We start from the raw sequence: 23,682 nt of genomic DNA, 5'->3' as shown, positions 1-23,682 counted from the left end.
CAGATCTTCCTCCTTGAGAGTCAGCCTCTCCGTGAGTGCAGTTGACAACGTTAAGAGGAAAACTCATTAGCCAGCTGTTCTATTTCTGCCCACAACCTGCACCCTTGGGCTGAGGTCATCAGTTTCCCCCAAGGGCCATGGGAGGAAGGCAAATGTCCTAGCATTAGAGCATTCACTGATCCCCCCTAAGGGACCCAGGAGCATCCAGTCAGGCCCGGGATGGCAAGGCCAGCTGAGCCACTGGAGCCCTGAGGGGCTGTTTTCTTTTTTAAGACTTTGCTGGCTCAGACCTGTTGGGCAGGTATAAAAGGGAATGGCCAGCTCTGCTGCGCACCCAGTCTCTCCCAGTGTGGTCTCAGGTGGGTACCATAGGGGATGCTGGGGATGATGGGAACTGGGGAGGGGGTTTGTGGAGGAGCCACCTGAGGAAAGTAGATGCAATGATGAGAGATGGGCAAGGGGGAACAGGGGATGAGCATTTCTTGAACACCCAGGGGCTGCAGAGCGGGCATTTCATTCAGTGTTCCAAGGGACCTCGACTTGCAGGACTCCATTCCACAGTGAGACAGGAGCAGCTGGGATTCAAACCCAGATCAGCCCCACTTCACTGCCCCACCCACCTTCCACCAGGGGATGGAGGGGGTGCTGGATTCATGCTGGGTTCAATGCCGCCCTGCATTTCCCGTACTTTGTAATGTATCTCTTCCACCTGGGGGCTCTTTTAGCTTTTGCATTTCAGGAGCTGAATTTTTTATATGTTTTGTGGTTTGTGATTTTTTTTTAAATGTGTCTTGGTTATCAAGGATGCCTGGAAAGAGCTGTTTTCTGAGGGTACAGGAGTATTTGGATGCAGCAGACTTTTGCATCGGGGTCATAACTGAGAAGGAGGCTGGTAGCCACTGAGAGGGGTGGGAGCTGGTGTCAGAGGCCGGTACAGCACTTGGGACAGTGCCTGGTCCCAGGGATCTGTGTCCCCAGGCCACCAGGCCAGAACAATAGCAATGACACCTTAGCTTGTGGTTCACAGCAAAACCACCATTAAAAAAATACAAGCAGCCTGAGTGGAATAAGCAAAGGAGAATTTCTGGCTCTTCCTCCCCAGTTAGAACAATTAAAAAGGAACTCAGCCCTCCCAAGCAGTTGTTCTGTTTTAATGACAAGACTAACGCATTTTAATCTGACCTAGCCAACACTTGCACTTTCTTCTTGTGAAGGTTTTGGTCTCATTTCCCTGGTGACTTCCATCTATGTTCAACAGAACCAGGGAAATGAGACAGCAAAAAGACAATGCAACTGAGCTGGCAGCAACAACAGGCAGTTTATGTTGAGCAACCCTATCTTCCATAAAGGGCATGGGGGAGGCCCAACGAGGCCACTGAGCTGCCAAGGTGACTTGCGGCAGAGCTGAGTGAGACGCAAGTCTCCTGGATGCTGAATGAAGACTGCTCCAAGCTATGGGCAGAAACCAGGGACTCCCAGTCTAGTGCTCCTCAGTGACAGGACTCAGGAGGGGGTAGGCAAGGTCCCTACCCTGGACTCCAGGATCTTTAGTGGGAGAACAATCCCTTCGTGATTTTCACTGCCTTCCACTGAAATATACCATTTCCTCCTCTTTTAACATAGGCAACAAATCACAGTCGTATTTGCAGTAACTGTGACTTGGTCAGCAATGGAAGTACCGATATTTTTGTATCATATTACAATCATGGCAGAGAGCTCAAAAGATTCTTAATTCTCACTGTTGCTTCAAAACAGTGGTTATTAATCCCACAGTTAGGCTGTGTTATTTGATGTGTTCGTAAAGAAGCACATGTATTACCATGTCATACATGCTTAATATTTTGTTAATTATATTTTAATGTCATTTGTTTCCTTGGTGACTCTATGTACTTTATTACCTGAAGTTAAAACATTTTGTCCAATGGGACTCCAGATACCACCAGATGGCACAGGACCCCCACTATCTTCCTCCAATTTGTAATTTATATGAAATGGACCACCTCTGGGGTTGGGTCCAGCCAGAACTCTCTAAGCCAAACGCCACAGGGTGATAAGACGAGAAGAAAGTGTCGGGCCTTGCCTCCAACAGCATGCCTGTCCTGGCTCGGCCTCTTTTGGAAACACCAGGGCCCCTCTCAGGAAAAGCTGGAGCTCTCCAGAGGACAGCTCATGCAGCGGGGGCCCAGGAGCACGGTATGGAGACCCTGCATCTCCAGCTGGCTTATTTAAAGGTGGAGACTGGACTCTTGGACTCAAGAACAGCACTGCTAGGAAAGAGACTCAGAATAACACCCTCCCAAACCTTCAAGAAGATATTCACTCCCACTCCCAAAATAAACGGGGATGCCCCTGACTTCTTTCTTTGCTCCCATGAGTCCCCAGTTCTCTTCCTTCCTGGTGGTTTGGTGAAATTGTCTGGGTTTGGAAACCAAGAGGCTCAGGCTTGACCCTAGGGTGGCCTTGTCTTATTCTAGGTTATTAAGGCCTAATGGCATCAAGACATCCAAAGTGACGTGGGAGAAGCAACCCCCTGCCTCTCCTGGGACATTTGCCCCAGCCCACACATCAGTCCTGGCAAACTGTTCTTGCTTTCCCCTACAGCACCCAGGGAAGTCCTGGTTCTCGCCTCGTGCTCCTTCCTGCGCCTCCCTCAGCCCAGCCACAATGCCTGGTGGGTATAAAGGCGAATGTGGGGATGATGTGGACCCCATGCCCTTCCTGGCACCTCCTGAAAAGGAGAGGATCGAAGCCATGAACAAGCCCTATGACATCAAGAGGTCTTGCTGGGTCAAAGATGAGAAGGAGGGCTTTATCGCTGGGGAGATCCAGTCTGAACAGGGAGACCAAGTCACCGTAAAGACAGTCACCAACCAGGTGAGTGGGGAATAATCTCCAGGAGGAAACTGAGCTTTGGGAGTAGCCGACACCCAGGCTCTGCTGTCCATGCTTCTGCTCAAGAGGCAGAAAGAGCAGATGCCTCTGAGTCCTGTGTGCTGGGTTCAAGTTCAATGACAGTCAAGCTGTGTGGCCCTGAGAAAGACACTTCCCCTCTCCAAGCTTTGGGTTTCTCACAATAGAGATTCCAACGTGATAAGACATGTGAAAGTACTTTGCATGCTCTCAAATAGTACATGTATGTAAGAGATTATCATGAGAGTTACTCATCTTTAAAGTCCCAAGCAGCTCTCCTGTGGAATCTATTTTCTAAGAATGAGAATGAGCAACCCACCCATCAGCAGTTGCACTAGGTGCCCATGATGGCACGAGGAATGAGACGAGGCCCGGAATACTCTGGCAAACCTGGGTGAGCTCTTCAGATGCATAAGGAACTGATGGTGGGTCTGGAGCCCCTTGCTGCATGGCAGTGGTGTGCTGGGCTGGCTTGTCCTGGCTTGTGAGGACACATACTAAACCCTCGGGAGCTTTGCAGCCAGTTGTTAAACCCCTGGCAGCTTGATGTCAGCCATGGTGGAAGTATTTACACCACAGGAATTGACAAATGGCACAAATCAGGCATTTTTTTCTACTCCATACAGATGGTTTACCAGCACACCACTCTCTCTGCTAGTCCACACTATCTGACTGTGAGGAATGACTTGAGAGAGTGGGTAGAAATTTTGGTTTCTTAAACCCCTATCCTGTCACAGACTCCTGGTGAGGCACTGGATGGACATTTTATTCAATGCTTTCAATAATCTCATGTAGTAGGAGTAGGACTTACTGACCCTGTTTTGCAGTAGGATCAGGAGATTTAGGTAACTTGCCCATAATCACAATGATGAACTTGGATTCGAACCTGGCTGGGTCTGGCTCAAACACACATGCCCCCTCTACATCACCATGCCATCTGTCCGTGACGGGCTGCAAAGGAGGAATGTGAGGTCAATCCTGGCTAATTTCATGAATAAGAGAAGTCAGAGACCTTCCATGATCAGGACTTCCACCAGCTGAGCTTTACTTTGCATAACCCCGCATACTGCAAGGGAACTGGCAGGAGAGAGATGAGGCCGTAGTTGGTGTAAGGTGAGTTTGAACACGAAAGTCAAGCTGAATTCTCAGGGGAAACATACTTTTCAGAAGAGTGGAGCATTACAGTGTTGCAAAGAATCATGGACGAGGGTGGAGCCCTAGAGGCCCCGTTTGGATGCAATTTAAGGACAAAAATGAACTGCCATGGGCATCTGCAACAGACACACCATCCAGCCAGGTTGGGGACAGAGAAGCCTGACTCACTTGGCTCCTCAGATAAGGGCAAAGGCCTCCATTCCTCTACTGGACCTGAGAGACAAGTGCTAGCTTATGGGCGAAGCCCAGAGAAATGGACTCTGAATAAAACCCAGCTTGATTTACTAGGGGTGTGGTGACCATTACTGGGTGGATTTTCCAGAACTGTCAAGGCTTCAAATTATCTGCCTGTTGGACTCATAAATTACTGAAAGTCCCAAAAATCCCAGTATGTGTTCAAGCCTCCCATCTCAGGCTACAGGCAGCTCAAAGATATTTGTTTTCTGGATCACACATCTTGAGCTTTGGTCCCAGAAGATGAGTTGGTGCTAATTCACATTCACAGATGAAAAATTGGGATGCAGAGGGAGGACAGGATTTGCCTGCTGTACACAGGAGCTCTGGACTCTTAATACTGTACTGTTTTCACCCTGCTACATCTTCTGCCTAATACACATTATTGTCTTTTTCTTTGTCTTGTTTGTTTGCTTGCTTTCAATTTTATCCTTCAAGGTGGTTTGGTGGGAGAAGAGGAATTTTATTTTATTTTTTATTTTTTTAGTGAAAACACTCATTGCTGTTTAGAAACCACCACTAATTCCCAAGGCAGAGAACCAATAGTCACATCTCTGTACAGTGTCCCTGGGATCAGTGAGAAAGCTCTGATCAGCTACCAGCACAGACTTGTTGGGAAGAGAAGCGTGGGCCAGAGGTGCTCTGAATGTAGGGAGGAAACTTCATAGCTCACAAGGAATTTTTCCATGGCCCCACTTAAGTTCATATTATTCTCCCCGAAACCAGCCATGGGTGCTGTTGTCACCCCTACTTCAGAGGGGAAGCGATTAGAGGTCATATGGCCTCAGAAGTCCCTCGGCATCCCAAGTCTCACAATGGGACATGCTGGACCAGGAAGTGAGCCCACTGGATACCTGATTCCAGCTCCTTCCAGGACTCCAGATTGTGTGTGGCCACCTGTGCCAGATGCGGCTGTTTCCTAATTCATATGCTACTCTGTCTTGCCATCTCTTCCCAGACTGTCACCATGAAGAAGGATGATATCCAGCAGATGAACCCACCCAAATTCTACCAGGCCAGCGACATGGCGGACATGACCTTCTTGAATGAGGCCAGTGTCCTGGACAATCTGCGCCAGCGCTACACCCACATGAGGATCTATGTGAGTGCCGGGGTGGGGCGGGGACGGGGGACAGGGCGCTGCAGACCTTCTGCCCTCCTCCTGACGGGAGGGGGCAGCTACTCTCCCTTCCCCAGCAACCAGTGCACGTTATGACAAGGAAGGGCACCGGAATCATGTCTTTGACATGTTAGAACTCCCACTCCAAGCCTTTGACATCTCAGGGATGCAACATTTCCACAGGCATCTGATACATTTGCTGAAGCTGTCACCCAGAAATCCTCCTCCCCAACCTGCCCTGCGAACTCTACAATTGAAACATTTTCCTCCTAGTGATTTCCTATGGCTTGATTAGAAGTCCCTCCCTGTCCATCCATCCATCTGTCCATCCATTCATTGACCTTTCCTTCCTTCCTTCTTTCTTTCCTTCCTTCTTTCCTTCCTCTTTTTCTTTCTTTATTCCTTCCTTGTGTCCATCATTCATCCAACATTCATTGAATGAATGTAACCATTCATTCAACAGACATTGACCAGTATGCGAGGATGAGCAAAAGGGCATCAGTCCCTTGACTGTCTTGGAAATCCTAAGACAGAAGTATAATTTCCTGAAGGTGCTCATGGCTACACTCAACATGGGATGTAAGGAACTTTGGGTGTTTGCCTCTCTAGATATCTTAACTATAACAGAAAGATACTTATCTGGCAGGAATAGGTGAGGTAGAGCCTGACTTCAAGGTCAGGGGTGGCTGGAGATTCTGCTGACAGCCAAGAGGGCTGCTGCCTGCTTATTCCCCTCAACCTAGGTCAGCACTACTTCAGGTACAGGTTCAGGCCCCCAGCAATACCACAGCCCCAGGCGGTGCTGGAAGAACTTGGGGATATTTGCTGGGCTGGAACATCTTAAGGATACTTGCTGGGCCTAGAGGCTAGTAGGGTCATCACTGGACCTCAGGTCTGGGAAGATCCACATTCGCGCCTGGCTGAGCCTGGAGCTTGGGCTAAGAATGTGTGTGTGGGTTCGAGGGCCAAGCTCAGGACTGGGGCTTACTCGGGGCCACTCTGAAGCCAAGCCCTTGCTCCCCATGGGTGGCCACACCATGTCTTTGGGCTAAGGGACTGCAGGGCCCAAGGCATGGAGTCTCCTCTTAAAGCACTTTGGTTGCTGGTTGAATAACTGACAGGCGAGAGCTGCTCCACAGCCTCATCTGTTTCTCTCTCATGTCTCTCCTGCAAGGGTTGGGGGAGTGGAGTGCCTCTCCTTTTTGTTCTGACCCAAACAGGGATATAACTGGCTTCCAGGCTGCTGTCTGCCCCGCCCGCCACCCTCACTAGAGGGGAAGAGTGATTCAATGGCTGGAGTCCCAAGATGAGAGACTGTGCACCATACTATCAGCTCTTTCTATAAGAGCCCTTTAAAACCTCAGCATATCACAGCCATGCTAAAGAGAAGCTGGGCCTGGGGGAGGGCGCATTCCCACGCGAACCAAGGTGGAAGGTTTTATAGTGGAATTGAAAAAAGGCACAGAGTGGCAGTGACAGGTCAACGTGAGCATCCACCAAGGAGAAGGGAAAGTTTGGGACCCATGGATGGGGACCCATGGATTTGGCCCTTGCCCTCCGTTATTCTCCCCTCAGATAATTTCTTTTACTACCTTGTTGGTTATGCTGATGTGTTTTTTTTTTTTCAATGGGTCAATTTCCTTACAAAATTGATTTGGGATGAAAAGAGAAGCTGGTGTCTCTTCTTAAGAGTAAATCCAACCCAGCTGCCCAACAGTAGGAGCTTGCACCCCCACAGTGAGGGCTCCGCAGCTGTAAAAACAGCCCCAGAAATCTCTCCATGAACTCTCATGGAAAATCTCCAGGTACATTAAGTGGGAAAATCCAGACATAAAACAGTATTATAAAATGCTATCTACAGTTGTAAAAACAAGGTGGGACATAAGAATGTGCCTCTGGATTTGTCTGTATGTGCATCAAAAACTGTGCAAGTGGGGATTAGAAAGTCACACAGTACTTACCTGTGGGAGGAGGGGGTGGGCCCTGAGCAGGTGGGGGCACTTCTTGCTGCGTATTTGTCTATACAGTGACCATGTCAAACAGAAAATGAAACAAATATATATTAAAGGGAAGACTTGTTTTGCTTACTGAATAAAGACTCAGGCATAGATTTTGGCCCCCAGAGAGCACACCACCTCCTCTCTCCAGCTGGCAGTGACCTACAGCCAGGCTGCTCTGTCACAGGCAGGGCCACAGAAGGAAGCGGGCAGCAGGAGAAAGGGCCAACTAACCTTCTTCCTTCCCTCTCACCAGACCTACTCCGGGTTGTTCTGCGTGACCGTCAACCCCTATAGGTGGCTGCCCATTTACGGGGCCCGAGTGGCCAATATGTACAAAGGCAAGAAGCGCACAGAGATGCCGCCCCACCTCTTCTCCATCTCAGACAATGCCTACCACGACATGCTGATGGGTGCGTGGGGTGGGGCCTGCGGGGGGCCTCGTGGAGGGTGACAGAGATTCCTTTGCCACTGTGGTTCCAAATGCATTAGAACTGCACGCTCCCCCATCCCAACCCTGACCCCACACCGCCTGGGGAAGTTCTTTGCTAAATGTTGATACTCATACACATTGACGTGATCTTAATACACATTAATGTACCAGGCACTTGCTAAGTACCAGCCCGGCCTCACGCCCTATCTCATTTAAGCATCACACAAAGCAGGGTGCTAAGTAGCTTGCCCAGAACTCAGATCATTCCCTGCATGATCTCTGCTATACAGTAGAGGCCCCATGAAGTGACTTTTATTACCATTTCTCTTTATTTTGCTGATGACTGGGCAGCTTTATGGGATGGGGCTGTTAGGCACGGGGTGGCTGGTCAATTCTCGGCGCTTCCTCAAGGATGTGCGCTGCGACACCAGGCATACCACTTGGGATGCCTCAGGATCCTGAGTGTTTGGACTCCCCTGGATGCTCTGGCCTCTCTCCAAGTTGGGCGGGATGCAGGGAGAAGCAGACTATCTGGTGAGGGGGATGTGAAATGTCTAGTTTCTAAGTGTTTCCTAATTACACCTTCCGGTTGTTGTTTTCTTCCCCGCAGACCGTGAAAATCAGTCTATGCTAATCACGTAAGTGTCCCTTTGTCCCTCTGTCTATATACATATAATTAGGTCAGTATCTTACACATGTACGGAAGCCTCCTTAAATTAATTGGTGGGTCTTTATATGGAAATCTGCAGGCAGCAACAGGGCTTAGCAGGACGAGTAAGTCTGCACCTGCTAAACCAAGGGGAGCCTCTGTGTCCTCAAGTCCCCCAACTGTCTGTCCCCACTGAAGGGGGAAATGTGACCATGCTCAGCCTGAACGTTTTATTGCTCGACTTCTCTGCGGCTGCTCCACAGTTCCTCCTTCACTTGTCTGCTCCCGTTTTCCACCCACAGTGGAGAATCCGGTGCTGGCAAGACTGAGAACACGAAGAAGGTCATCCAGTACTTTGCCAATATTGGAGGAACTGGCAAACAGTCCTCGGATGGAAAAGTAAGGCCAACTGGGCAGGCTCAGCGTCTGCCATCCCCAGCCTGCCCTGTCTTCGGGCTCACCCAGCAGCGACCCTGTGACCTACAGCTCTGTGGGTTAGGGACATTTTCTAGATAAGAAGACTGAGGCTTAGAGAGAAGCAATTTGGATGAGGTCACACAGGGAGAAGGTGGCCGCAAACCTGCATCTCCTCCCACCGGATGGACTCTGCTGCCCCAGACTGCCTCTTACACGCAGGCCCTGGTGGCCCTGGGGCAAGTCGCATTAGCTGGACTATTGGCCTCAGTCAAAAGCCCACAAAGAAATGGAGGGTTAGAAGAGAAATCAGGGATGCCCAGAGAAGGGTGTTTGGCTCGCTCAGGGGTCTCTCCATGAAGACGAAGGGAGGAAACAACAGCTAAGAATCAAGGCCTATCACCTGCCAAGTGCCTCTCCAATGTCAGGGGCTGTAGGCAGACACTCATCAGACAGTGACCCTCCTTCCAGGTCCCCTCCAGCCCTGATTTCCTAGCCTCCCCCAGGCTGTTCCCTTCCTCGTTTCCTGGCACATAAGCCACTGTCATTGGAAACCCCTGGGTCCCCAGGCAGTAGGCAACAGGCTACCTCACCTTGTGTTTCTTTCTGGGGCAGGAGTCCCTGGAGGATCAAATCATCCAGGCGAACCCTGTGCTGGAGGCTTTCGGGAACGCCAAGACCACCAGGAACAACAACTCCTCTCGCTTCGTAAGTATGAGCCGCGGCAACGGTGGGCCCTGGGGGTCGGGGGGGACAGCTATCCTCACCCCTACCCAGGTAAGGAAGCTGGGGCTAGTTTAAACATGCCCATGGGATTAGGCAAGTGATGGCATCTCTTTCCTAGAGATTTATTTCAGTCAGGGTCTATACCAAACAGAGCCCACATCAGTATTTAAATCAAGGAGTTTGAACATAGGAACTTAGGAACGCAGTGATGGAGAGGCTGAGAAATCAGACAGGAGAGCCAGAGAGTTGCAATGGTTGGAAGCCGTGGGTGCCCTCCCCAATCCTACAGGCTATGCCACAGGCCCTAGATTGGGTTCCAAAACCCATCCACCTCCTCTGCCCATCTGCGTAGGACATCCACGACTCCGCACACAGCCACGTCTGGCCCCGTTACACTCCCCGAAGAGCCCTCCAAATTCAGGGGGCCAATGAGTGGCCTCCGCCAAATTGGGGCCACGTGCTGCTCCAGAATTGCATGTGTCCTTCCTCATGACCCTGCCCTCTCCTCCCCGCTCAGGGCAAGTTTATCCGGATCCACTTCGGAACGACAGGCAAACTGGCTGGAGCTGACATCGAGAGCTGTGAGTCAGGCCCTTGCAAAGGGTTCTTCCCGGCAGGACCAGCCCCACAGTGTGTGGGGCCCAGTGGAAAATGAAAATTAGGGGTCCCTGGTTCAAAAAATAGTAAGAATTTCAAAACAGCAACAGAGGGACATTAAACCACATGTGGGGCCCTTCTGAACACAGCCCTGTCTCACGTCCAGCCTGTCCCCCTCCATCAGCAGTCAGGCCCCCTCGAGCTGTATATCTGGGGGAGAGGGAAAAATGAATCTATGACCAGTTATGGCACTGGGTTTTATGGAGAGAGGAGCCCTGCTTTCCATGGAACCTTGCACTTTAGGCAGAACACACTGAACTTACGGGCAGTTTTGCTCACTCTTTTCCAGATCTCTTAGAGAAATCTCGTGTCATCTCACAGCAAGCAGCTGAGAGGGGCTACCACATTTTCTACCAGATTCTCTCTAACAAGAAGCCTGAGCTTGTTGGTAAAGATCTTTATGTCTGTCTGCCTACCCCTTAACTTGCTTTTCCTCTTTTGTCAATAACAAAAAAATTCACATATGCAGAAGATCTGTGGTTCTGCATGAATCCCTTTAGAGTTATGTGAGTAGGTTACAGGGACCTTTCTCAAAGTTCTACTCATCTCATCTTCACAACAGCCTTATGAGGCTTAACCCACTATTGGCCCATTTCACAGATGGGGCTCTGGGATGCCTGCAACTCATGGTTGAGACGTTGGCCTGGGATATGGGGCTTTAGATCCCTTCCCCCACAGTGTCTTGGACCTGCTGCCTCTGGGCCCGATGCTCAGAGAGCAGGAGAGAGGTCAGCCCAGGACCACAGTTAGCCCTGCCAGTGCTTGCATGTGAAATCACAGCAGGCTACCCTCTGGAGGGACACAGCACACACTGAGTGTACAGCTCGGTGAGCAGAGTGCACTCATCCACTCAGCTGGATGTCCTTGTGCAAGCACCAACATGCTCAACTGTCCATGGAAGACTGCTCAGGATGTAAGATGGGGGGAGGGAGGGAGACTCAATCGTCTGTATGCACACCTTGACCCAGCCAGAGACTAGAGCATTGGACACCATCCCCACTCACAGGTGGGCTTTATTTGTGTTTGACACAGTGTGCTTTTAATTAATGAATGCCATTTTGAAATTAAGAGACTTCATATAAAAAGCCAACTTCCTAGTTTCTCTGGAATAACAGAAGACCTAGTAGCCATGGGCCTGCTCTCCCATATAGCACAAATCAGGGCAGCTGAGTGGTAGTGGCCCCTTTGGATGAAGGTCAGGCTCTCTTGTTTGCCACACTCCCCACCAAGCCCTGTCGCCTCTCTGTAGCAGAATGGCAGCTTCCATTTACCTTCCTTCTTGAGTATAGTCTTTCTTGATAATAGAGATGAAAGGAAATGAAATTATTTCTGACACCCATGTCTCTTCCAAAAGTGAAAAAACAAAGACAGACCAAGAGTGACACACATTTGAAGGGAAAAAAAGTGAGCACATTTCTTTGTGAAAGCGACAACATCCCATGTGTATTACATGCAAGTGATTGTTATTGCCCGCTGCAATCATGTGTTACCTTCTTCCTTAGAGACTGACCTGCTCTTTATAGGAGGGAGGAAGGAGAAAGATATGAATTTATTTATTCCAAAAATACCTATTGGATGCCTGCTAGGTGCCAGGTACTGAGCCAAGTGACAGGAAACAACCAAGCCCCTGAGACACTCTTACCACTCTAAGGCTCCTTGTGTGACCCTGTGCAAGTCCTTGCATGATCCTAGAGGAAAGCGACCATGTCTTATTCAGTTCTGTAACCCCCACGATGCCCACCATCATGCCTGGCACATGAGAGGCATTTAGAGATACTGGTTTAAAATGAAAGAAGAAAGACACATGTCACCCAGCTGTTAACCCACTTTCCTGCTGTTGGCAGAGAGTTTGCTGCTGGTCCCCAACCCCAAGGAGTACTATTGGGTGAGCCAGGGCGTCACGATGGTGGATAACATGGACGACGGGGAGGAGCTGCAGATCACAGACGTAAGTGGGTGGGCGTGGCTGACGAACGACAGGGACAGCCAAGACAGAGACTTTGGAGCCCTGCATGCACTGCCATTAGAATTGGGGTGGGGGTCCCCACCAGAGCTGTCAGGCAACAACCCAGATTCTTCCCTGAGATTTCTGAGGCTGCAGTTGGCATTTCTCCCCAGCCTGTCGTACCAAGTTGAGTTTGTCTTTGCAGAGCTAAGGGACTCCAAAGGGACTTAAGGGAGTTGTGTACTGCACACATTTGCTTCCTTCTCCAATCCAGCTAGACGTTCCCTCTGCACCCTCTCTCCTGCCCTTACAGCACTGAGCACCTGTGACTTCTGTTAGAAGTATTTGTGTAATCTCTCCTCTTTGACAGCACAAGTGATTCCTGATGCATCTTTGCCTTCCTCTTCCCAATACCTAGCATGAAGCCTGAAAAATAATAATGATGGTACTAATAGTAGTATTTCCCACTTATTATTATGTGTCAAGCACTGGGCCAAACATTTAGACATCATTCTGATTTATCCATATGACCACCTACTATCCCCATTTTGCAGATGACTAAACAGGGGCCAGAGAGGTTAAACAAATGCAATGACTACATCGCAGAGCATGTGGTCTGGGCTCCTTGGCCCACTGGTGCCACCCCATAGTGGCAGTGCCCTGGCCTCCACTCTGGAACGAGAAGCCAGGAGGTTCTCAGCTTTCTCTTTCCTGCGACCTTGTAGGTTGCCTTTGACGTGCTGGGCTTCACCGCCGAAGAGAAGATCGGTGTTTATAAGCTGACTGGGGGCATCATGCACTTTGGCAACATGAAGTTCAAGCAGAAGCCCAGAGAGGAGCAAGCTGAAGTGGACACCACTGAGGGTGGGTGTTGGGCCAGGGCCGTTCAGGGAGGAGGAAGCCAGTGGCAGGCGTTCCCTGCTTTCCAAGTCTTCATGCACATTTCAGAGACATGTTATAAACCAAGAATGTTCCTTGCAAGTCCAAATATCAATATTCTCAGACAGACAGGACCGAGAGTCAGGGATATGATTTTGTTTTCTATATTCTGCTTTGCCACATGACCTTGAGCAAGGGTGGAAAGCATCTCAGACCTCTGTTTTTTCATTGGCGACATGGGGTCTCCTCCTCTCTCCCCTCACTCCCTTCCTCCTGACAATAGACACTGCGAGGTTTCTCCTGGTCAGGGCACCATCTTTCTTTCACTCACCTGCTTTTTCCATCCCTGCTCAGTGGCTGACAAAGTCTCCCATCTCATGGGTCTCAATTCCGGGGAACTCCAGAAGGGCATCACCAGGCCCCGGGTCAAAGTCGGCAATGAGTTTGTGCAAAAGGGCCAGAACATGGAACAGTGCAACAACTCCATCGGGGCGCTGGGCAAGGCTGTCTACGACAAGATGTTCAAGTGGCTAGTGGTCAGAATCAACAAGACCCTGGACACCAAGATGCAGAGGCAGTTCTTCATCGGAGTGCTGGACATTGCAGGCTTCGAGATCTTTGAGGTATGCCTGGCCTTGCCTTCCGTTTCTGCTCTGGCTGGTCATCCTCCTCTCTCATAAGCTGCTTTCCACCGTGGTTTTCTGGTTTCTCACCTTGGACCTGGGTCGGGCCAACCTCAGTTTGCTCCTGGGTCTCTGACTCCAGAAAGTTCTATCTTCATTAGTATAATGCCTAGCCATAAAGAATGATGATGGATAGAATTAGTGGTATGCTGGAGCCAGCCTGTACTGGCTCATAAAGAGCTGATTGTTAAATTTTCTGGAATTTTGTGAGCCCGTTGACATCATGTTGATATATGGCCATGGTATGAATATTTACACCAGGGAAATTGGCCAATACTACAAATCAGGCTTCTTCTTCTCCTTCTCCTTCTCCTTCTCCTTCTCCTTCTCCTTAGCGAGAGAGAGTTGATTTAGCAGCACAACAGCTTCCCACTGTTGCCCACACAAATGAGACTCAGTTCTCATCACAAGACTAATGTTTTGGGTCAGGAAGGTTTTACCTTTATAATTGGAAGAAGCATAATTAGGAGTTAGTAGACTGGTTCTGGGCTGAGGTTGGCCACCAACCAGTTGTGTGGCCTTAGGAAAGTGGCTATCCCTCTCTGAGCCTCAGTTTTCTCAACTCCAAAACAAGCAGGCTGAAGGAGATGACCTCTAAGGTCCATTTCAACTCTGCTATCCTGTTATTCTAATAGTCTACTAGCTACAGATGGATTTCTTTTAAATAGCTTATCCCAATTTCTTTCAGGCTCTAAAAGGCTAATTTGGCTGCTGTCTACAATAGAATCACTTAATTTCATAGGTGGAAGGAGCCTCAGAGAGTGTTTCCAAACCGTGCTCCCTGGAGCCTGGGCAGCCATTGATAGCCAGCTATCAATGTGGTGGGACTAGGGAAGGACAGAAACTCTGTGCCAACAGCAGAGTGTGTACAATGGACAAACAGGGGTTGAATCCCAGCACGGCCATTTCTAAGCTGTGTGCACCTCTGTTTTCCCATCTGTAAAGAGGAACACTAGCCATTCTTGCCTTGTAAAGTTTTTGAGCAGGTGCAGCTTAGCCCAGAGTCTGATGCAGGCATGTGGCCCATGAATGTTGCTCTGTAATTTCAATGTCACCTCTACTTAAACTTATTTTTCAGATGAGGCTTCAGAATGCGGTTTCATTCAGAGGAAGTAATGTCTGATTTAAATAAAGGGGGGCCTTATAAATCCCTCAAATCTCTTCATCCTACAGATAAGGATGAGAAAAACTACACAGAGAGCTGTCCAAAGGCAGAACAGGAGTCAGATCCATAAAACGTCTCAAATAATTTCCATCCCTGAAAGAAAATGGTTCTTTCCACAAACATTTCCGTTAACCACACACAGGGCTGGAGTCTGCCTGGGTCTGGGGTCCCAGCATCGGCGCTTTGTGGTGAGGGTCACGTGCTCAAGCTGCTCTGTCTTTCAGGGAGAGTAATGGAGAACAGCGTCTCACAGGGCTGATGGGGGCACTGACACGGTGGGCCGCTAAGGCATCGGGGGCAGAGCCTGAGAAGGGGGACCCTGGGCAGATCTGAGCTCAGCTCATGGCTCATCGCCTGGTCCTGGGAGAGGCACTGCTGGTGTTTGAGCTGAGACCCCTCTGTTTGTCCTCCTGCTGCAGTTCAACAGCTTCGAGCAGCTCTGCATCAACTTCACCAACGAGAAGCTGCAGCAGTTCTTCAACCACCACATGTTCGTGCTGGAGCAGGAGGAGTACAAGAGGGAGGGCATCGAATGGGTCTTCATAGACTTCGGCCTTGACCTGCAGGCCTGCATCGACCTCCTGGAAAAGGTAACCTGCTTCTCAAAGGAGGGTCTTGGAGAGAGACGGGGGCTGTGACCAGGGCACACCTCAGGAGGGGATGTCACTGGGGTCTGCAGGGAGGCAGCACCTGGATTCGGGGCAGTCAGCAACACTGCTCATGACCTTGATGGGCCAGACCTCTAGCTTCTCTTCAAAATGGTTTATAACACTGACTGCCGTGACCATGGTTAGTTGGGCTATTGTATGCCTTACCCCACTGGATCATCACAAGCTACCATATGCCGGGTGCAATTTATTATAACCATTCCACAGATGGGAACATTGAGGCACAGAGACAGGAAGTCACTTGTTCAAGGTCACATAACCTATGAGTAACAGTCAGGCTCTAAGCCAGGCAACTAATAGTCTCCCCTATCATCACACTAGAGGGATGTTTTAGTTCAAGAATAGATATTGTTTGATGAAATGCAGAAAAAGAATAGAAAGAAGACATTAACAGGACAGATGACCAAATTTGCACAAAGTCTGTTCATAGTAATATATCAATGTTCATGGCCTGGATTTCATTATTGTACAGAGGTTATATTAACATTTGGAGAAGTTAGATTAAGGGTATTTAGCAATGCTTTGTGTTATTTTTGCAAGCCTGAAATTATATCCAAGTGAAAAGTTAAAAAACAAAAAAAATAAAAAGAACATATGTTGTCTCTCAGGCTCATCCTTGGGCCTCTCATAGAGAATTTATCATCCAGATAGCCAGGGATCTCCGATGTGGGCCCCGCCTTACCCTGCCAGGAAAACCAAATGTCCAAAATCAGACTGCATGCGTGGTCTGCCCATGCCACACCTGCAAATCCCTCGCTGTCCAGCTGTCACACAGCCTGGAATATCCTCATGTTTGAGCTTTAGGATTAAGCACTGCTCTCTTCCAAAAGTTTTCTTTGAAAATCCAAACCCTCCATGGATAGGGGAATATTAAGTCAGTAACAGCATTTATTAGCTCCCCTTTTTTTGTATGAGAATAGACCTAGGACAACATGAGGCCCTTGGGTACCCAGGAATGTCATTGAGGAAGAAGAGCAGATGAAAGAGAATTAAACGCAGAGGTCAGGCATCATTGTTTTCACCGTGTTTCTGAGGGCCAAGCCTGCTGGTACCACTGTTTGGGTGGGATTAACCTGTGGGGAGCTATCGGCCCTCTTCAGATTTCAGTCTTCCCTTCTGTTGGACTTGCTGAAGTCTAGCTTCATTCACGTCTAAATGGTCGTGGCATTCAAAGACCAGACCATGGAGTGCCGGGCACCATACCCAGAGCTCCGCTTCCGGGCCAGTCACATGGGTGTGTGGGCACCCCTCCCACCAAGCCCAGGCCAATACCAGCGTGTCCCTTTTGGCATTGTGTGGCCTCCTTTAACACTCTCCACTCTTCTTCTCTTATAGCCCATGGGTATCTTTTCCATCCTGGAAGAACAGTGTGTCTTCCCCAAGGCCACCGATGCCACGTTCAAGGCAGCCCTGTATGACAACCACCTGGGCAAGTCCAACAACTTCCTCAAACCTAAGGGAGGAGGCAAAGGCAAGGTGGCCGAGGCCCACTTTGAGCTCGTCCACTATGCAGGCACCGTGAGTATCACCTTGGCGCCCTCTGTGTCCACCTGCTGTCTGCTGTTCCTTCCTGCTGTGATAGGCCCACCCTCACACACCCTTTCTGAGGCTTCCTGCCTCCAACTAGTACAGCCACGATCCAACAGCTCATTGAAATGAACTCTGGCTCATACTTTCTCATCACTTCCCCATCTGAGAAATCAAAAGTAATCCATCCAAGGATGCCTGCTAGGGGGCGACGAACAATTTGTACTCTCAGACCTGCCAGGGCCACACCATTGTCCACAGCCCTGAGTTTGACAGCTGAACTTCAATCGTGGTCAGAAAAAACAACACTTGCAAAAAAAAAAAAAAAAAAATTCATGAGCCTGTTAATTATTCCCCAGATGATTAACTCATCCCTCTGACAGCTTACGGCTGCCAAAACCAACAAAGTGACGTCTACAGTGGCTTTTTCACTCGTGACAAGCTCAGTCCTCGGGGAAGGGGGAAATTAAGTGCAGCCAGGACTCAGATTCTGTTTGAATAGTTGATAGGGGAGACAACATTTGCCCAGCAAGCTTATGTGTTTGGCTTCCTTGAGATGTTAGTATTGCTGTAACTGTCAATATTCCTGGTACCACTAGAGTTTGTTGAGCCTCCATGGGTTTAATTGCAGGGAAACAGCAGCCTTAAGACAGAGCTGTCAGGAAAGTGGCTGTTGGACTGGGTTTCAGAACCAAGATATTATGGTCTCTTTAACCAGAACAATGCCAATTACTCGCAAAATGGATTGTGCCGATATCTAGCACAAACAGCAGGCTTGGAGCCAAATTGCCGTGCTCCACCTCATCTCCCATGCTGAAATGAGAAGAGCTCCATATTTACAGCAATGGAGTATTTAAAGTCAAATGGGAGCCATACACTTCCAAGAAGGCTCTAAAATAAGGCCCAGAGATGACAGACATCTCTGTACTATATAGGAGATGGAAAACCCAAAGGTTTGGGCTTCTCATCTGCTCCTGTTGTACTCTGTGCTCAATGGAAGGACCTGAAAGACTCCTTGCTCTTTGACTTTCCAGCGGGTCCACATGGCACAGTGAGAAACAGAAATTCATGGATACATGGAGCTTCCACCCATTACCTGGGTGCATGAAGCCCCTAGTTCTGGATGGATAGAACACCCCGTTCCACCCGGCAATGCCCCAGGGGACGTGCGTTCCTTAGCAAGGAGAGACTAGATGCCCTTATAGGGAGTTCTCATATAGCTCAGGAGTCCCCTGTTCAGGGCTAGTCACTGACAGCAAAGGCTGAGCCTGGAAGATCAGCCCACCTGAGTAGAAAAAGACCCAGGGGTCAGGGAGGCTCAGTGTAGCCAGCAATGCAAGACATGCAAGAGAAGGTCACAGCCTGGCAGAGTAGCTGGGAAGTCCTGGTTTGTGGGCAAAGCCCAGAGGTAAGGTGACTTAGACAGGAAAACTGCAAATGCCCCTAGGCTGCAAACGTCCCTAAGATCAGGGATGTCCCAGGTCTCCAGGCACGTAATCAGTACAAGAATGGAAGCACGAGGAGATGGGAAATATATCCTGGGAACCAAGAGGAGGCAGAGCTGTAGTTAGAGGTTCTAGCTGTGGTACCTGAGAGAGGGAGGCTGGGCCTGAAACATAACCACCGGCATTTGCCGCCCTCCAGGTGGGTTACAACATCACAGGCTGGCTGGAGAAGAACAAAGACCCCCTGAATGAAACAGTGGTGGGCTTGTTCCAGAAATCTACCCTGGCGCTCCTCGCCCTTCTCTTCAAAGAAGAGGAGGCTCCAGGTATGACTGACCCTTTGTTGTGTCCACTCTCCCTGTGCTAATGCTCTTTAGTGGTCAAAATGGAAAGAAAGAAACAAAGCTTTTTTGTTCAACTTTTGTTGAAGGAATGAATGAATTATGAATGAATGAATGAATGCCATGACATGACATGTTGTTTGAGGTAGGCCATGGAGCATACTGTGATGGAGGGATATCGATATATCCTGCGAGCTTCCATCTACTGAATTGATCACTGGGCCATTATCACCTCTAGGTGGAAAAATACTGCTTTGGAAAAGTTGACACCCAAAAGCTCTGTGCTTATTTTCTGCTCCCTGCTCTCCTCTGTCTGAGGCCAATGCCAAGCCTCGCCCTACCTCGTACCCAGTCGAGGTCATAGCCCATAGGGAACTCCCTAGGCAGGAGCTGCCCAATGGCCCTGCCACTCAGCCAAGCAAGAACTGCGAATCTCTTTTGGCTCGGAGACATTTTCATCACCAACATGCAATTCCACCAGATGGTCTGAGGGCTCTTCCTCCTTCCCAGGCAATGGGAGCAGTTTGTCACCTTGTGCCAGCCCTGAATCAAAGGGCTATACACTCTTCAAGGAGCACAGCACTCCGTTTGGCAATTATGCCACCGTCAGCCCATTCACCCACTCCCTGGTAGATCTCATTTTCCTGATGGGAGGGCCCCACCTCATCTAGCCCCCTCTAAAGCCTTTTTAAAACCAGAGAATGAATATCCTTGAGACAGAGCACTTGATGGGGCTGTCTGCCACCCATGCTGGTGCTGATGTAAAACATGCTTGTTTCTCCATCAGCTGGAAGCAAGAAGCAGAAGAGGGGCTCCTCCTTCATGACAGTCTCCAACTTCTACAGGGTGAGTAGCGGCTGCTCCAGAGGCCACATTGCGTCCAACCTTCCCTTGCAGTGGGATGCTGGTCCAGCTGCCACCTCATAGTTCAGGATGGGATGATTTCATTTCTATGCCTATGGTTGCTTCTTTCATTAGAGAAGTCTGTTTCCTTCTGAAGGGGTCACCGAACCACAGGACCACAGAGAAGAAAAGACCCTTAGAGATGGTCCAGTTCAATTGTATTGTCTTAGACTAAAACCCAGAGAGTGATGGGAGTTGCCCAGCATGACAAATGGAGATATCAATGCCTACAATCTTGTGCTCTAGAGTTGGGTGACAGGTCTGGGCTGATCACAACGTCCAGAAAGTTTGGGCATTACTGGAAACATGTTCTGAAGCGCAGGAGTACAGCCAATGGAGAAATGTTGCATGAAGAAAGATTTGGATACTTCCCAAGGATCCAGCTGTCCTAAGGCAGAGTGGGTCACCTCATCGAAGGTATCCAAGCAGAGGAGGAGGGACATCTAGTAGAGAGGGTATCGACGGGCAGAGGTTTGTCCACACAGGCATTATGGTTCCTTCTAGTACCAAGATTCTACGATGACCCACCACTGAATCAGAAGGGGGTCGTGCTGCTTGTAAGCCATGTCACCTTGGGCAAGTCACTGGACCTCCAAAAGCAATGCTATCCAACAGAACTTTATACAATGACAAAAACATTCTCTTCCTTCCAATGTGGCAGCCACTAGCCATATGTGGCAAGTATTTGAAAAGTGGCTGGTGTGACTGAAGAACTGAATTTTAATTCAAATTTAAGTAATCAAACTCTAAGTAAATGGCTCCCCTGAGTGTGGATGTCTTGCAATGCCAATACCGAGCTTTATTCACTCTTTCTTTTTCTTTTTCCTCCATCCCCAGGAGCAGTTGAACAAGCTGATGACCACCCTCCATAGCACCGCCCCCCATTTTGTCCGCTGTATTGTCCCCAATGAGTTCAAGCAATCAGGTACATCATGGGGACATGGCTCCCTCCTGGAAGTCCTCAGGATCTACGAAGTTGGTGTTTGCTCCAAATTAAGTCCACTTTCAATCACAAGGGATGATTGGGGCAAACCAGGACATAAAAGAATCCCCAACAATGGATCATCCAAACTTTGTGTTTTAGTTGCTTTGTGCAGCCAGAAGTCACACTCAGGACAGCCTTTGGGTCTTGACTGATTGTGGGAGACTGGGCACGCCTGGGCAGGGATAGGAGGAGATTGGAAGTGATGATGTGGATGGTCAGTTCAGCCTCCTTGAGTGGCAGGGAGTGGCGTGTCCCACCATAGAGGAGTGACTCCCCATCCTGTGCCCTCCCTCTTGGCAGGTGTGGTGGATGCCCACCTGATCATGCACCAGCTGGCTTGCAATGGAGTCCTGGAAGGTATCCGTATTTGCAGGAAGGGCTTCCCAAACAGGCTGCAATACCCAGAGTTCAAACAGAGGTGGGTAATGTCTTCTTGATACCTTAAATAAAGTTCTCTGTTTCCAGGGATTGACTACTGATAAATATTGTCCCATTGTAGCACACACAACGGGTGTGATGATGGCTGCTGGAGCCTGCTTTGTTATTTGTCAGGCTACAAAGGATCAGAAATCAAAGACTCCCCAGGAGCAGCCCTCAATCAATGACTGAGGACAGTTGGCGTATAAATACTTCAGCTCCCTCACCCTTCTGGTGGGCTAACTCTGAAGGGTGCCCTATACTCCTCTCAGATAGCAGTGTTCTGGTAAATGTTTAACAACTGGTTTTCCAGTTCGTTTGTGTGTGTTTTTTTTTTAAAAAAAGGAAGCCCTGATTTGTAGTGTCTTCCTATTTTCATGGTATAAATACTCCCGCCATGGCTGATTTCAAGCCACCAATGTGGCATCACTGAATGAGGAGTTGGGAAGAGATGCACACAATTGCCTTTCGCGAGCCAGTGGGAGCGGGTTCCAGCACAGCACTGCAGTCCTATTAGGATTAAAACCCAGTTGCCTGTTGTGATAACTGGCTTGATAATATGCCTTTTATTGGCTTCCTGCCCCACTTCCCAATTCTGCCACCTCCCAAATAAACTGCTTGCACTTGAATTTTGATCTCAGGGTTTGCTTCTGGAGGAACCCAAACTAAGGTCCCCATCTTAGGGATTCGTTTACTTCTACCCACTCCCTAGTTGCTAGACCATGTGGCCACAGATTGATGGAATAGGAAAGGTCACGTAAAGTCATCTTATCCAAGCCATCTGAAGTCCCTAATTGGGGAAGGACTTGTCCAAGATCACAAAGGGAGCTGCTGACAGGTCAGGAAAAGAGGCGGTTCTCCTCTGCCTGGCAGAAAAGATCAGGAGAATCAAACTCAAGAAAGATTTTGGTGTCTTCATTTCTAGAAACGTCTGCCCCCTAAACCCCAGACCCATACCGACGTCCACTCCCCAAGTCTCCTGTCAGTCCCATCCCTCTTCCTGCTGTGGTATCTGTAAAAAAAAGTCTATTCCCTGACTGGAGGGCCATGTCAAAGGTCAAGAGATAACTGCTTGGATGTGCTTCCATGCTGCCAGCTTGGGGATGATGATGACTGTTGTCATCCCTCTCCCTACAGGTACCAAGTGCTGAACCCCAATGTGATTCCTCAGGGGTTCGTAGACAACAAGAAGGCCTCAGAGCTGCTGCTTGGGTCCATTGGCCTGGATACAAATGAATACAAAATTGGACATACCAAGGTAGGCTCTTCCAGTTGGGCTCCCTCCCTATACCTCTCAGTCTTGTCTTAAGAAGATGGGCTGCAGGGTGTGAATTCCAGCTCTGCCGTTGGCCAGTTGCCCGCCTTGGGCAAGCCCCTGAGCTAACAAGAGCCTCAGTTTCCTACTCTGAAAAATCAGGGCTCATAAGGCCAGTCTCAGGGGATTTGGGAGTGATTAGCAGTAACGTACATGAGAATCCAGCTCAGAGTGGTACTCAATAAATGGTAGAATATTTCTTAGGATTGTATGAACCCCAGCTTCTACAAATAAAAGGAGCCAATCAGAATCAAGGTCCTGAATTTGACCAGGGCTCGGCCGTCCATGAGTGGTTAGGGTTTTTAGGGTAAGCACCACAATCCCAGCCCACCGACACCGGCAGCCCCAGCCCTGAGCTAGCATGTAAGTCAGGGTTGACTCAGATGGAGTGGCTACCTAACCCATGGGGTCTGGGCTGCCCTTTTTCTGTCCCACTTCCTGGCCCCATAGAGTCCTGTTCAGATTATAAGGGCAGCCCGGCTGGACAACACAAGGTGTCCATCTATAACTACCTAACCAGACTGCACCCCAACATGACCGCCAGGGTGACACGGGAGGCACACTGGCTTTGCAGTCAGGAGTGTCAGCTTCAAAGCCTGCCTCTGTAGAGCCCAAAGCAAGTCACTTGCCTCTCCAGGTCTCATGGATAGCACAGGCGGGTGCAGCTTCTCCACAGACCTGACGTGGCCTAATGCAGGTGGAAGCTCCAGCATGCGTGGACATCCATGGAGTCTGGTCACTTGACCAATGTTCATGGAACGCCTCTTCTGTGCTAGGCATTGTTCTCAGCTCTAGGGTAACCACCATAAACAGAACAGGCATCCCTAACTCCCTGAAGCTTGCTTTGTAGCAATGGATATTAGCAGAATTATAACACTGCTCTAGAATCTGCCAGAACTGTTAGCTTTGGCCTCCTTCACAATTAATATGTGCTGGGTGTAGCTAAATTTCCTTACAGGAACAACTTCAGGTTTTGTCACAGAATCATTGAATACTTGAGCTGGAGAGAACCTCGGAGACCAGCTCCTTCCCCCATCCTACCTTTGACAGACGAAACTTAAGAAAGCCGGGATGAGGGGTGGAGGCGACAAACCCAATTTCATAGAATTTGGTG

The 23,682-nt window shown here is 49.3% G+C and overlaps 1 protein-coding gene and 1 long non-coding RNA gene across 3 annotated transcripts in view; one reads left to right on the top strand and one right to left on the bottom strand.

Annotated features, from left to right (window-relative positions):
• LOC308499806 overlaps positions 1-23,682 on the bottom strand; it is a 120,627-nt gene that overhangs the window by 56,181 nt on the left and 40,764 nt on the right. The gene's annotated exons all lie outside the window — the stretch shown is intronic.
• The window catches only part of MYH16 (myosin heavy chain 16), a gene marked incomplete at both ends in the record, with an annotated part of 50,238 nt that continues 29,220 nt past the window's right edge, over positions 2,665-23,682 (top strand). Inside the window, 18 exons of the mRNA XM_081053633.1 lie at positions 2,665-2,874; positions 5,258-5,401; positions 7,673-7,829; positions 8,460-8,487; positions 8,801-8,897; positions 9,528-9,620; positions 10,156-10,219; positions 10,585-10,683; positions 12,140-12,243; positions 12,966-13,104; positions 13,474-13,742; positions 15,387-15,557; positions 16,971-17,153; positions 18,807-18,933; positions 19,736-19,794; positions 20,689-20,776; positions 21,137-21,254; positions 22,391-22,511. Of these exons, the coding sequence (XP_080909759.1) occupies positions 2,665-2,874; positions 5,258-5,401; positions 7,673-7,829; positions 8,460-8,487; positions 8,801-8,897; positions 9,528-9,620; positions 10,156-10,219; positions 10,585-10,683; positions 12,140-12,243; positions 12,966-13,104; positions 13,474-13,742; positions 15,387-15,557; positions 16,971-17,153; positions 18,807-18,933; positions 19,736-19,794; positions 20,689-20,776; positions 21,137-21,254; positions 22,391-22,511 (2,271 nt within the window). The remainder of the gene's footprint in view (positions 2,875-5,257; positions 5,402-7,672; positions 7,830-8,459; positions 8,488-8,800; positions 8,898-9,527; positions 9,621-10,155; positions 10,220-10,584; positions 10,684-12,139; positions 12,244-12,965; positions 13,105-13,473; positions 13,743-15,386; positions 15,558-16,970; positions 17,154-18,806; positions 18,934-19,735; positions 19,795-20,688; positions 20,777-21,136; positions 21,255-22,390; positions 22,512-23,682) is intronic.

Source organism: Rhinolophus hipposideros (assembly GCF_964194185.1).
Source record: "Rhinolophus hipposideros genome assembly, chromosome: 7".
NCBI lineage: Eukaryota > Metazoa > Chordata > Mammalia > Chiroptera > Rhinolophidae > Rhinolophus > Rhinolophus hipposideros.
The sequence above is the reverse complement of the archived record's forward strand: the minus strand, read 5'-3'. Positions and strand labels throughout refer to the sequence as shown.